The sequence below is a fragment of the Malus domestica genome, chromosome 14 (assembly GCF_042453785.1).
Source record: "Malus domestica chromosome 14, GDT2T_hap1".
NCBI lineage: Eukaryota > Viridiplantae > Streptophyta > Magnoliopsida > Rosales > Rosaceae > Malus > Malus domestica.
This window is the reverse complement of record NC_091674.1, coordinates 25303216-25316571: the sequence shown is the minus strand read 5'-3', so window position 1 is coordinate 25316571 and position 13356 is coordinate 25303216. Positions and strand designations below refer to the sequence as shown.

General features: G+C 37.3%; 1 protein-coding gene across 1 annotated transcript; it reads left to right on the top strand.

The window, feature by feature from the left end:
* The first annotated feature begins 4342 nt into the window (after positions 1–4342).
* LOC103455060 (protein SIEVE ELEMENT OCCLUSION B-like) lies at positions 4343–7820 on the top strand. The gene is made up of 7 exons (XM_029093097.2): positions 4343–4644; positions 4766–4870; positions 5073–5530; positions 5614–5723; positions 5820–5962; positions 6061–6540; positions 6949–7820. The coding sequence occupies exons 1-7, from the start codon at positions 4414–4416 to the stop codon at positions 7567–7569; spliced, it is 2148 nt and encodes a 715-aa protein (XP_028948930.2). The 5' UTR covers positions 4343–4413; the 3' UTR covers positions 7570–7820.
* The last annotated feature ends 5536 nt before the right edge of the window (positions 7821–13356 follow it).

The window sequence follows — 13356 nt, the reverse complement described above, 5'->3', positions numbered from 1 at the left end:
AATCTATTGTTTTGATGGGATTCTCATTCTACGAAACTAGTTTCAATGATCCAACCGTCAAACATGTTTATATATACTTCGAGATCGCATACACCAAAAATTGTAAAAAACAAACATTCAGAGATCAAGTAACGGGACAAAACATTTCGACGGTTATAAACGAAAAATCACGATTTAACGGTTAATTTAACTCCGATTTTGATGATTTTTTACAACTACACTCCTTGACCCTATATGAATACAATGATTGAATTCGATCTTCAATTTAAAATATTTACACTAGTGGATACCACAAAATCTTATGTTATACTTAATAAAAGTATGAATAAACTCTTAAGTATTAGTGAATCTATTGTTTTGATGGGATACTCATTCTACGAAACTAGTTTCAATGATCCAACCGTCAAACATGTTTGTATATATTTCGAGATCGCATACGCCAAAAATTGCAAAAAACAAACATTCAGAGAGCAAGTAACGGGACAAAACTTTTCGACGGTTATAAACGAAAAATCACGATTTAACGGTTAATTTAACTCCGATTTTGATGATTTTTTACAACTACACTCCTTGACCTTATATGAATACAATGATTGAATTCGATCTTCAATTTAAAATATTTACACTAGTGGATACCACAAAATCTTATGTTATACTTAATAAAAGTATGAATAAACTATTAAGTATTAGTGAATCTATTGTTTTGATGGGATACTCATTCTACGAAACTAGTTTCAAAGATCCAACCGTCAAACATGTTTGTATATACTTCGAGATCACATAAGTCAAAAATTACAAAAAACAAACATTCAGATATCAATTAACGGGACAAAACTTTTCGACGGTTATAAAAAGAAAAATCACGATTTAACGGTCATTTTAACTCTGATTTTGATGATTTTTTTGCAGCTACACTCCTTGACCTTATATGAATACAATGATTGAATTCGATCTTCAATTTAAAATATTTACACTAGTGGAAACCACAAAATCTTATATTATACTTAATAAAAGTATGAATAAACTATTACGTATTAGTGAATCTATTGTTTTGATGAGATACTCATTCTACGAAACTAGTTTCAAAGATCCAACTGTCAAACATGTTTGTATATACTTCAAGATCGCATACGTCAAAAATTACAAAAAACAAACATTCAGAGATCAAATAACGGGACAAAACTTTTCGACGGTTATAAACGAAAAATCACGATTTAACGGTCATTTTGAGTCTGATTTTGATGTTTTTTTACAACCACACTCATTGACCCTATATGAATACAATGATTGAATTTGATCTTCAATTTAAAATATTTACAGTAGTGGATACCACAAAATCTTATATTATACTTAATAAAAGTATGAATAAACTATTAAGTATTAGTGAATCTATTGTTTTGATGGGATACTCATTCTACGAAACTAGTTTCAATGATCCAACCGTCAAACATGTTTATATATACTTCGAGATTGCATACGCCAAAAATTGCATAAAAACAAACATTCAGATATCAAGTAAAGGGACAAAAGGTTTCGACGGTTATAAACGAAAAATCACGATTTAACGGTCATTTTAACTCCGATTTTGATGATTTTTTACAACTACACTCCTTGACCTTATATGAATACAATGATTGAATTCGATCTTCAATTTAAAATATTTACACTAGTGGAAACCACAAAATCTTATGTTATACTTAATAAAAGTATGAATAAACTCTTAAGTATTAGTGAATCTATTGTTTTGATGGGATACTCATTCTACGAAACTAGTTTCAATGATCCAACCGTCAAACATGTTTGTATATATTTCGAGATCGCATACGCCAAAAATTGCAAAAAACAAACATTCAGAGAGCACGTAACGGGACAAAACTTTTCGACGGTTATAAACGTAAAATCACGATTTAACGGTTAATTTAACTCCGATTTTGATGATTTTTTACAACTACACTCCTTGACCTTATATGAATACAATGATTGAATTCGATCTTCAATTTAAAATATTTACACTAGTGGATACCACAAAATCTTATGTTTATACTTAATAAAAGTATGGTATAGTACTATTGTTTTATTTTTTTTCATAATTATTTTGGTAAACTTCTCATAATTTGAATGATTTTTAATGTTTGGTTTTTCTATGCTTAGTTTATGCAGAAGATAGTTATGACGTGGAAAACCTTACTGAAAGCATCATCAACATAACTCTTGAAGGCAATAGATCAAGCCAAAGTTCCAATGCAATTTCATGATGATCGATGTAAATCGAGGATTTTGTAAATTGAGGTTTAAACTTTTGAGAAAGATTTCACAACCTTGAAAACAAAAACTGTTTCATTTTGCATATCCTTGCACATTTAAAATTTGTAATAGATTAGTAGTGTATGTATTATTTTTTTATTAGGCTCTTATTTTCGAGTGTAGATGTAGTACTTAAACGACAAATGTGTTTTAATGTTTTGAAATAATATTTATGTGGCAATGTGTGGTATGTGCAAATTTAAGAAAAAAAATATATTTTTCTTAACGGGTCATAACGGGTCATAACGGGTCGGGTCACTTTACCCGTTGGGTAAAGTGACACGACCTGTTAAGGACCCGTTAAGATAACGGGTGTGACACGACACGACCCGTTAAGATAACATGTGTTACACGAAAACGACACGAACACGACTGACACGACCCGTTTGCCAGGCCTACTTTGGGGGATCAAACAAGCATGTATACTGTAGAGCACACGTGATTTGTGTGGTAAAGTTTTCCAATTACCAAATGCCAAGGTAGAATCTCTCTTTTTCTCTCGTCCATTTTGCTCCCTTGCACTGCATCCTACAATAGGAAAAGTGAATTAAGAAAAAAACTCAAGCATTTAGTCTAGCTTTTGTTCTTGCTACCTCCTTACGTGTCGGTTTAAACCGTGATAAGAGGAATTTTAGAAGATGAGAGCAACTTATATGATACAGGTGCATCTTAATTATGTTGTACTGTACACAGTAGTATTGGTGAAATATCGATATTGATATAGGTTGTCTTCGATGGAAATGATGAAAACTTGTCCAAAAACATAAATCTAAAATGAAACTTTAAGGAATATCATATGGCGACACGTTAGGAATATCGACATATTTTAGCCAAAATTTAAGAGTTTCTTCGACATGTAGTGAAGTTTAGAGTTCACCCCCCCTCTTCATATCTTTGTCTCATTTTCCGACCGTATTGAGAAATTTCAATCATTGTCCGTACCATATCATTGTAGCATTGTTACGAATCGCCAGTGACTGACAGTGCACCCGTACTATCAAAATCCTCCTCCTAGTATAGTCATAGGGGGTGTGCTATCCACACACCCCTTTTTACTTCTCACACACCCCTTGTTAATTTATGTCCGTTGATCTTCTTCAATTCATCCGATCCGACGGCCGAAAATCAAAAAGGTGTGAGAGAAGTAAAAAGGGATGTGTGGATATTACACCTCTCAATCACCTCAACTGTATGTGTCCCTTGCTTTTCTCTTTCATTCAGAAATGCCTCTTCACATAGTTCCTTTCTTCAAGACCGTACATAATTGGTTTGGGATGGAAGCTTACAGTTCACTGCCATATGCTTCACACAAGTATAAAAAAATAATAAAGTATGCAAAAAAGACTACCAATGGGAGCAGATTTTTCTGCAATTTATCTAATTAGAGTATAATTTCCCAAAAGAAAGAAAAGAAAAAGGGAGAAAAAGAAAAGAAGGTGAATTAATTGAGAATGCTAATGTTTACTTGGATGCTTGGCAAAAGTTTGATTTCCCAAGTTTATGGTTCTTTCTTAGGAATCAATCGACTAAGATTTGGAAATTAAATTAATTAAAGTTCGCTAATCGTTAATGTTAGCCCTAAAATGACTAAGGTATACGCATTGACATGACATATATTTACAAGAAACATTTCGAGTTTTGAAGTCGAAGCAACGCTTCTGACCGTGACCTTCATACATATCAACAATTAACGACCGTCCATGCGTATTTGATGCAAAATTTAAATTTTTTCCTCCCTTGAAATGTCGCCTCTATGTGCTTATTTGGTGTTTTGGAGCACATCAGATTCATACGTATCAACGATTGACTATTGTCCATTCATATTTACTCGAGTTTGGATCTTTCATTTCTTGGAGTGGTCGACATTATTCACCTATTAGCTCTATTTCTAAATATACCTTTCGACAGAAAACCTCAGATTCAAGATAATGCAGCATATTTGCCTGTCTTTTAGACTCTAATTGCAAGCAAGGTACCTGTTCGTAAGGCTTTAAGTTTTATTCCATCATCTTCTTGTTATATAAAGGCTCAGTTTCTTGAAACCGTAAAGCCACTCGATCCCAAAGTTTTACACTCTCCCTTAAGCATTTTAATTCAAAGTTCTGAAAAATGGCAAGCCGCCAACATCAGCTGACAGCTCCGACGCAGATTCAGTATTCGAATCGGAGGGATAAAAGAACATCATCCTCATCACTATCTGATGATAGTTCATTGGTGAGGCAAATCCGGGACACTCATATTCCAGGAAGATCCGATCACAGCGTCAATGTCAACCAAATTCTCCAAGTTGTCGAGGAAATATTTCATCGCGCTTCTCATGGCCATGCCGGCGTTTTACTTGTATTCCCTTTCCCCGTTCTCTTTATTTTGTGCTAGTTTTTGCCTAGTTGCATGAGAACACTTCATATATTGCAGTAGCTCTGCTTGTTTCGGTCACGAAATTGCTTTACTTGTGGTGCAGGGTACTCGAGAACATTTAGAGACTGCGGAGGACAAGACCACATTGTCAAGTGCAGATGTCGTGTTCCATGGATTGTCTTATCTCATACAAAAGATCTACTGCGAGGTTTTCGTTAAGCATAGAATTTTTTTTTTTACTAAAGCTAAGAACTTTTACGCAACGCATATCATAGTTATTTGAGTACAGTTAAATTTTGATTTCGATATATTAAATTCTCTGCTCAGCATTGGAAAAAAATTACTTTGTTCTATTACATTCTTTGATGCAATATACAAATCGTAAGCGTGGTGCATCCATGTACTGGCAGATAAGTTGCCAATGTTCAGGCGGCCCTGATGCCCACGCGAGTGCAATCGAGTTACTCAGGACCCTTTCGAGCTACCCATGGGAAGCGAAAGTGGTGCTGACCCTAGCTGCATTTTCTGTGTGCTATGGAGAGTTCTGGCTGGTGGCTCAGCTTTGCACTACCGATCCATTAGCCAAGTCCGTGGCAATCTTGAAGCAACTCTCGGACATTGTAGAGCATGCTGCCTCAGTAAAACCTCAACTTGAGGCAATCGACACCCTCATCAAGGCGATTCTCAATGTCACCAAGCGCATTGTGGAGTACGGCGAGATGGTCAAGATGCAGTCTCGCTACGTTTCAGAAGACACACCACCGCTGTCAATTGCCTTGGCGCATATTCCTGCTGCTACTTATTGGGTCATTCGAGGCATACTGGCTAGTGCCTCCCACATTGCCATCCTTACTGGCAGTAGGCGCGAGTAAGCCATTCGAAAACATATTTCATCGCATCCATTTCGAGCTATGCCTAAGCTAATAGCAGCTCCTTTCCACTAATTTTTAGGTACGTTGCATCAACCACAGAGGTATGGGAACTTTCGAGCTTGGCTCATAAGCTGAACAACATACACGATCACCTCTCGAACGAACTTGAAAATTGTCGCCGACACATTGGTAAGTTCTTGAATTTTCACCTCTAGAACTATTGACATGTATCTCTTGCAACTTAATGTAACAAAGTACTGAACATAATTTGCTGTGGGGATCCAGTGACGAAGAGGTATGATGAAGAATATGAGAATCTGAGACGCCTCTTCCAAAGCCTCCATCTCGACAACGTGAAGAATTTACGCGCACTGATTTCACACAAAGATGAATTTCAACCTATCCAAATCGGCACATTGAAGTCAAGGGTAAATGTCTACTTGTATCTTGTATTCCCACTCTTACATTCTGACCAACCAAACCAACCCTCAAATTTATTCATGTATCCTTCCATTGGCAAAAACAGTTTAGCCTTGAAGTGTTGAGGAGAAAGCATGTGTTGCTGGTAATTACAGATCTTAGTCTGAGCAACGAAGAGATTTTAGTCCTTGATCATATCTACAAAGATCAGCAGAAAAGGCCGGAAATTGAGTGCGAGTTTGTTTGGCTTCCCATAGTGGACACAAATGTTTGGGACGAAGCAAAGCGCTTTAGATTCGAGGACTTGAAGTCAAGGATGCAGTGGTATGCAGTGTATGACCCTCTAATCATCGAACCTCCGGTGGTCAAGTTCGTCAGAAATGATTGGCAATTTGACAAGAAGATGATCGTAGTGGCATTGGATCCACAAGGGAGGGTGTCCTCTCTGAATGCCACCCACATGCTGTGGATTTGGGGCAATGTAGCATACCCTTTCACCGATGAGAGAGAGCAAGTCCTGTGGAATGCAGAGAGCTGGAGGCTTGAGCTCGTTGCCAATGGCATTGATCAAAGCATCCTAGAAGGGGTAAGTAGAACTCATGTTACTAATCTATCATTCAGGTTGATCATCTGTCAACATAACATGTTAGACTATCAAACAAGATAACAAATTAACGTACTTAAAAACAATTATAATGTTTAATGTGCATAAACAACCGTATAAATCAAAAAGAAAAAGTGCATATACAAGCATGATAGTACAACACAACAACAAACAAAGAAACGTGATATGTGACATGTTAAAATATTCTGTCGCGAATAGCACCTGAATAAGAATCCATATAAATCTGTGATTCTAATTGATTATCTGATAGTATAACGACTATCATGTCAGACTATCTGATAAGATAACATCGTCACGTTCTCAAAACTATCTACTCATTAAGAATTTTGAAGGGATTTAAAACTAACATGGAATTGCTTGCTTTGTCAGATAGAAGGAGGGAGATACATATGCTTGTATGGAAGCGATGACTTAGATTGGATTCGAAAGTTCACAAACAGAGCGAAAAATGTTGCAAAACTCGCCGGCATCTCCTTGGACTTAGTTTACGTAGGAAGAAGCACATCCACCAAGGAGAGGATAAGGAAAGTGAACAAGGTCATCGAAACAGAGAACCTCAGTCGATACTGGCCTGAATACGTGTCAACCTGGTTCTTCTGGTCCCGAATGGACAGCATGCGTTGCTCAAGGGCGAAACAGCGCAAGACTCTAGAGAACGATGGCATACTGAAGGAGGTTATGACATTGCTTAGCTATGACGGAAGTGACCAAGGTTGGGTTATGGTGTGGAGAGGCTCAAATGAGACGGCTAGGGCCAACGGACACCTCACTCTACTCACTTTGGATGACTTTGATGCGTGGAAAACCGCAGCTGCAGACTCAGGCTTCGTCCCAACACTCAAAGGTGAACTGCTACGCCGTCACACGCCTCAACACTGCACTCGTTTGGTCATCCCAGGGTTCGGTACTGACATACCGGACAAAATAGCTTGCGCTGAGTGCGGCCGCGAGATGGAGAAGTTCTTCATGTTCCGCTGCTGTCTCGATTGAGACATGTTTACTTAAGCATGATAATGTTGTTGTTAATCATGTTTTATTACATTACTTATGGTGCTCTTTCACCAGAGAGCTATATGTTTTGGCATGCATTAAAAATAAATGTTTGTGTGTACTTGTGAAAAATCGCTAGGACTCTATAAGCACCAAGTTTTGGGCTGCTGAGTCTTTAGCTAATTGGGTTGCTATAAACCCTAATTGAATGTGGAATAATAGTGCTTGAAATATTTTCAGTACTTAAATTACTCTATTTCTTATCTATATTATTTGCCTCTTCAAGTCTAACTGTCTATTGCAGGCCTATTTTGTAGCCAACTTCTAAGGTTAACAAACAATTTGACCATCAATATATAATCATATACAATCGGATTGTCAACGATGAGGCCACGTTTGTTTGGTCGGAATCTCAAACGAAAATGTGAATTTATTTCTCGTTCCAGCAAAACCAGACGTTTGGTTCAATTTTAATGATTGGGAAAGAAATGCAACTATGAATTAATTGTATAAGAGAAAGCCGCACAATTTAGATTCCTCTTACTATATAGAAGGGCGAAGCGCTACGAAAGAGAAAACGTTATCACTATACAAAATGAAGTAGCGGCTCGTACTTTAAAGCGAGAGAGTATTCCAGCTAAAATAGCAATAGGATATAGGAGAGACTAGGGAATGATTGGCCTTAGCGATTCATCACTCCTTGTGTCATAGCTAACCAAGAGTGAGCTTATTCAAGCACATCTCTCTTTCTTAGTTTCACGCTGCCCTAAAGATGAAAGTAAGTCTTTTAGCAAGCATATATAAACAGGTGTTTAGTGTATAAACAATTCTGCAGTGACCGCACCAAAGACACATACGGTGGAGGTTAGTTGAATAATGTTGAGTGGCATTCAAAACCTGTCTTGAAGTGAATGAATTAGAAAGAAGGATTCCGTTACTCATGACTAATACACCTGGTTGGAGATAGCACAAGGCTTTGCTGGGAATATAGTAACTCGAGATGATTTTAGTATGTTGCTAGGCCAGTTGCAGAATTCAGGCAGTGAATGAGATATCAAAGCTTTGGAGCTCAAAATTTTCTAAGCGTCAAGATGGGGGAGGGGGTTAAACCGGGGGTCAAATTATTTAAATAAAAGGGGAAATAGAAGTTAGGGTATCTCTTTTTCCAATTTTGGTCTTGATTAGTTTACAAGATTGAATGACAATTCTCCCCTGGACCCTCGATTTGATTGTTTTCCAAGAGTGCTGGCTGAGTGTGTAAGCCATGTATCAAGTCAGATTCCGCCACACAATTAAATAGAGATGCTAACAGATAGATATACCCTAAAAAAAGAAGAAAAACTCTCATGCATGTGTAAGATTAGATTAATACATAACTTGTTCACTAAAACCAAATAACCACTAACCTGTAGAAACCATGTCGGCTAGAATGCGATCGAGATAGGCTTCTTCTGCAACTCGTCAATCTCAGAATGCAATTGCTCAATACTATGGGGCGTGAGGCTCTTTTATTGCGTGTCAATTGAGAGTGCAGGGACCCTATATTTATACCTTATGCAATGGTGTTCAACTAGGAGACTTCCCATAATGTTAGTCCTAATTGAACTCAACCTTATCATGCAATCCCAAGTATCCATATCAGATAATATAACAGTAGTATAGTTTATCAGGATTGTTTAGCTACATTCCTTATCGTACACACCTTTTGGTAGCTTACAAACAAAGTCATACTCGAACTCTATAACCTCAAACCTTAGATACATGTATTAACAAGTGTGCAGCTCTCATGAGACTTACATTCTCCCACTAGAGCCAACACTTGTTAATCATAGTAATACTGAAGAGAGATTATACTTAAGTGGCCATGAGTTTAGAGTTGAACATAAACCTGAAAATCCAGTTTCTGTCATTGCAGAGTATTCATAAAGAACTATAAGGAATTATATGCTCATCTCCAGAACAGCATCCCCATAATCACTTCATGAAACCATACCATACATGAAACTCCAACAAGACATGGAAATATGTAAATGTGACTGTACATATATATTTAAACACATTTGACATGTGGTCCTCCTTATGACTACCAACGTAGGCTTTCTTCATGCTTCATAAGAAACCTCAATGGTTGTTAATCTTTAAACAATAACTCAGATTGATATTCATGTATTAAAACATATCATTATAACTAATGCTGTATGCTTTAAGGGAACTTTGAACAACCAACAGCAACATCTTTATTAGTTATAAATATAACCTTATTCTCAATGCATAAATCTAAACATGCTAAATTAGAACTTAACAAATTGAACAAACACGACTCCCACTATTCCACAGCTTCAAAACCTGCTAGCACACCCATTTTAGCAACATGCCCTTTGAACACTGCAGCTGGCACCGGCTTATTCAAAGGATCTGCAATCATAGAACCAGTTGCCAAGTAATCAATCTTAACAAGTCCTGCCATTACCTTTTCTCGAGCAATGAGATATTTAATCTCCAAATTCCTTGTTGCAGTTGACCTTTTGTTGTTCTTAGAGAAAAAGATGGCTGCATTGTTATCACAGAATATCTGAATAGGCCTTTGAATTGAGTCTACCACTCTCAATCCTGTAATAAAATTTTTCATCCATATTGCCTGATTGACTGTTTCACAACATGACAAGTACTCAGCAACCATAGTTGAGGCTGCAACTATATCTTGTTTAGAACTTTTCCACGACACAGCTCCTCCTGCCATAGTGAAGACAAAACCCGAAGTTGATTTTAAATCATCAGGACATCCTGCAAAGTCAGCATCACTATAACCTTCCAAAACCAAACGTTCAGTTTTCTTGTAAATGAGCATGTGAGATTTAGTTCTTTGAAGGTATCTCATAACCCTTTTCCCTGCATTCCAATGTGCTTCTCCAGGGTTGGACTGAAATCTCCCTAGAACACTAATGGTAAATGCAAGGTCAGGCCTTGTACAGACCTGAACATACATCAAACTTCCCACTAATGAAGCATATGGTTTGTCCTTCATGTTCTCCCTTTCAATCTCGTTTCTTGGACTTTGTTCTTTGCTCAGTTTATCACCCTTCGAAATTGGCATTTCTGTGGTTCCACATGATGCCATATTGAATCTTTTTAACACTTTCTCTATGTACCCTTTCTGCGATAGTCCCAGAAGTCCTCTCTCTCTATCTCTTTTGATTTCAATTCCCAAGACATACGAAGCTTCACCCAAATCTTTCATTTCAAACTTGCACTGCAAGAAAGACTTAGTTTCATCCAATAGGCTAGAACAATTTGCTGCTAAAAGAATATCATCCACATAGAGCACTAATATGATATAAGTGCTCCCACTGACTTTCAAATATATACAAGCATCAGATGGATTTTCTGTAAACCCATGCTCCTTAACAACATGATGAAACTTCAAATACCACTGCCTAGATGCCTGTTTTAAACCGTAAATTGATTTATTCAGTTTACATACCATATTTTCCTTCCCTTCTTCTTTGAAGCCCTCAGGTTGTACCATATAAATATCCTCCTCTAATTCACCATTTAAGAAGGCTGTTTTTACATCCATTTGATGTAAAAACAAATCATAGTGTGCTACCATTGCCATGATGACTCTGAATGCATCTTTAGTAGACACTGGACTAAATGTTTCTTTGTAGTCAATGCCCTCTTTCTGTGTAAAACCCTTGGCAACAAGCCTTGCTTTGTGTCTTTCCACATTTCCATTTGAGTCTCTTTTGGTTTTAAAAACCCATTTACAACCTATGGGTTTTATTCCTTCTTTTAACTCTACCAAGCCCCAAACTTTGTTTTCCTCCATCGAGGACAACTCACTCCTCATTGCATCCATCCACTTATCTGCATGAATGTTTGAGGTTGCTTCTTTGTAACTCCCAGGATCATTAAACTCTGACATATTAAAGTCTAATTCTGCCATATATACAAAATCTGAACAGAAAGTGGATTTTCTTACCCTACCCGATTTCCTCACAAGCGGTGCAACCTCACCAATACCCATACCATCGTGTCGGTGTTCATTGCCATTCACCTCAACCATCTCCACGTGCTCTCCATAAACATTTGCATGCTGCTCTAGTCGGTGCTCCAGTCGGTGCTCTTGACGGTGCTCTTGTCGGTTCACATGGCTGCCATTTGCAGCTGCATTTTCCACGTGCCCTTCCTCATTCTCTTCATGTTGTTCATCATTTAATAATGCCTCAATTTCATTACCATTCACTAGTGCGTGGTTGCTGCCATGTTGAATTAAATAATCATCATTTCCCATGCTATGGTCCACGTGATTTGGAAGTTCAACCACTGACTTGGGTACAGTTTGTTGTTGGTCATATTCAGCCCATATATCTCCTTGTTCTTCAAAAACAAATTCTTCTGTCCTCGAACAGTTTTCAGCATCCATCCCTAGTTCCATAAATATTGCTTTGCCAGTCTCAACAATTTTCATGTCATGATTGGGACAATAAAACCTAAAACCTTTAGACCTCTCAGCATATCCCACGAAATAACAAGAGAGTGTCTTAGGATCGAGCTTCTTGCCATTAGGGTTGTAAACCTTAGCTTCAGCCTTGCATCCCCAGATATGTAAATGATTAAGGCTAGGTCGCCTACCTGTCCACAATTCAAAAGGTGTATTCACAACTGCTTTGGATGGCACTCTGTTAATAATGTAGTTAGCAGTCTTGACTGCTTCTCCCCACAAAAAATTTGGCAAGTTCACCTTGCACATCATGCTTCTAACCATGTCCATAAGGGTTCTGTTTCTTCTCTCCGAGACTCCATTCTGCTCAGGTGTACCAGGAGTGGTATACTGTGCTACAATGCCATGATCTTGAAGATACAATGCAAATGGTCCTGGTTGCCTGCCAGTTTGACTTTGCTTACCATAGTACTCACCTCCTCTATCAGACCTAACCACTTTGATCTTCCTTTCCAATTGGTTTTCAGTTTCAGTTTTAAAAATTTTAAAGACTTCAAGAGCTTTTGACTTCTCAGGGATTAAATATATACAACAGAAACGTGAAAAATCATCTATAAATGTTATAAAGTACTTGTTTCCATCGATTGTTTTTGTAGGAAAGGGGCCACAAATATCTGTATGAATGATCTCTAAAAGTTGTTTGCTTCTAGTTGATCCTTCTTTTCTTGAATTAGTCATTTTTCCCTTGATGCATTCTATACAAAGTTCGAAATCATTAAAATTCAAGGGTGGTAAAATTTCACTTTTGATCAAGAGTTCCATTCTCGGTTTTGAAACATGTCCGAGTCTTTTATGCCAAAGATGGGATGACTGTTGTGGTTTTTCATGGTTCTTTTCAACATTAAAAATCACGTTTTCAACTCTTAATTTGAACTGAAACATCCCGTCACATATAGAACCAGTGCCAATGTGAGAAGAATTGTAAAAGATGTTGAAGCCAATTTTATTTAATGTAAAATAATAACCTAGCAAAACAAGTTTTGAAACCGACACTAATTTCCTCCTCATGGAAGGTACATAAGCAACATTTTCCAAATCCAAATGAAAACCAAATTCTAACTTAAGTCTAACAGTTCCTAAAGCTTTGACTTCAACCCTTCTTCCATTGCCCACCAAGACCTTCACTTCATCTTTATTTGGTGTTCTCCTTATTGTGAAGTCCTGCAATGAATTCGTAACATGAATAGAAGAGCCAGAGTCAAGCCACAATGCATTACTAGGTATGTCAACTGAATTAGACTCAAAACAAACGAAAACATTTTTACCTTTTTTCACTTCTTGCT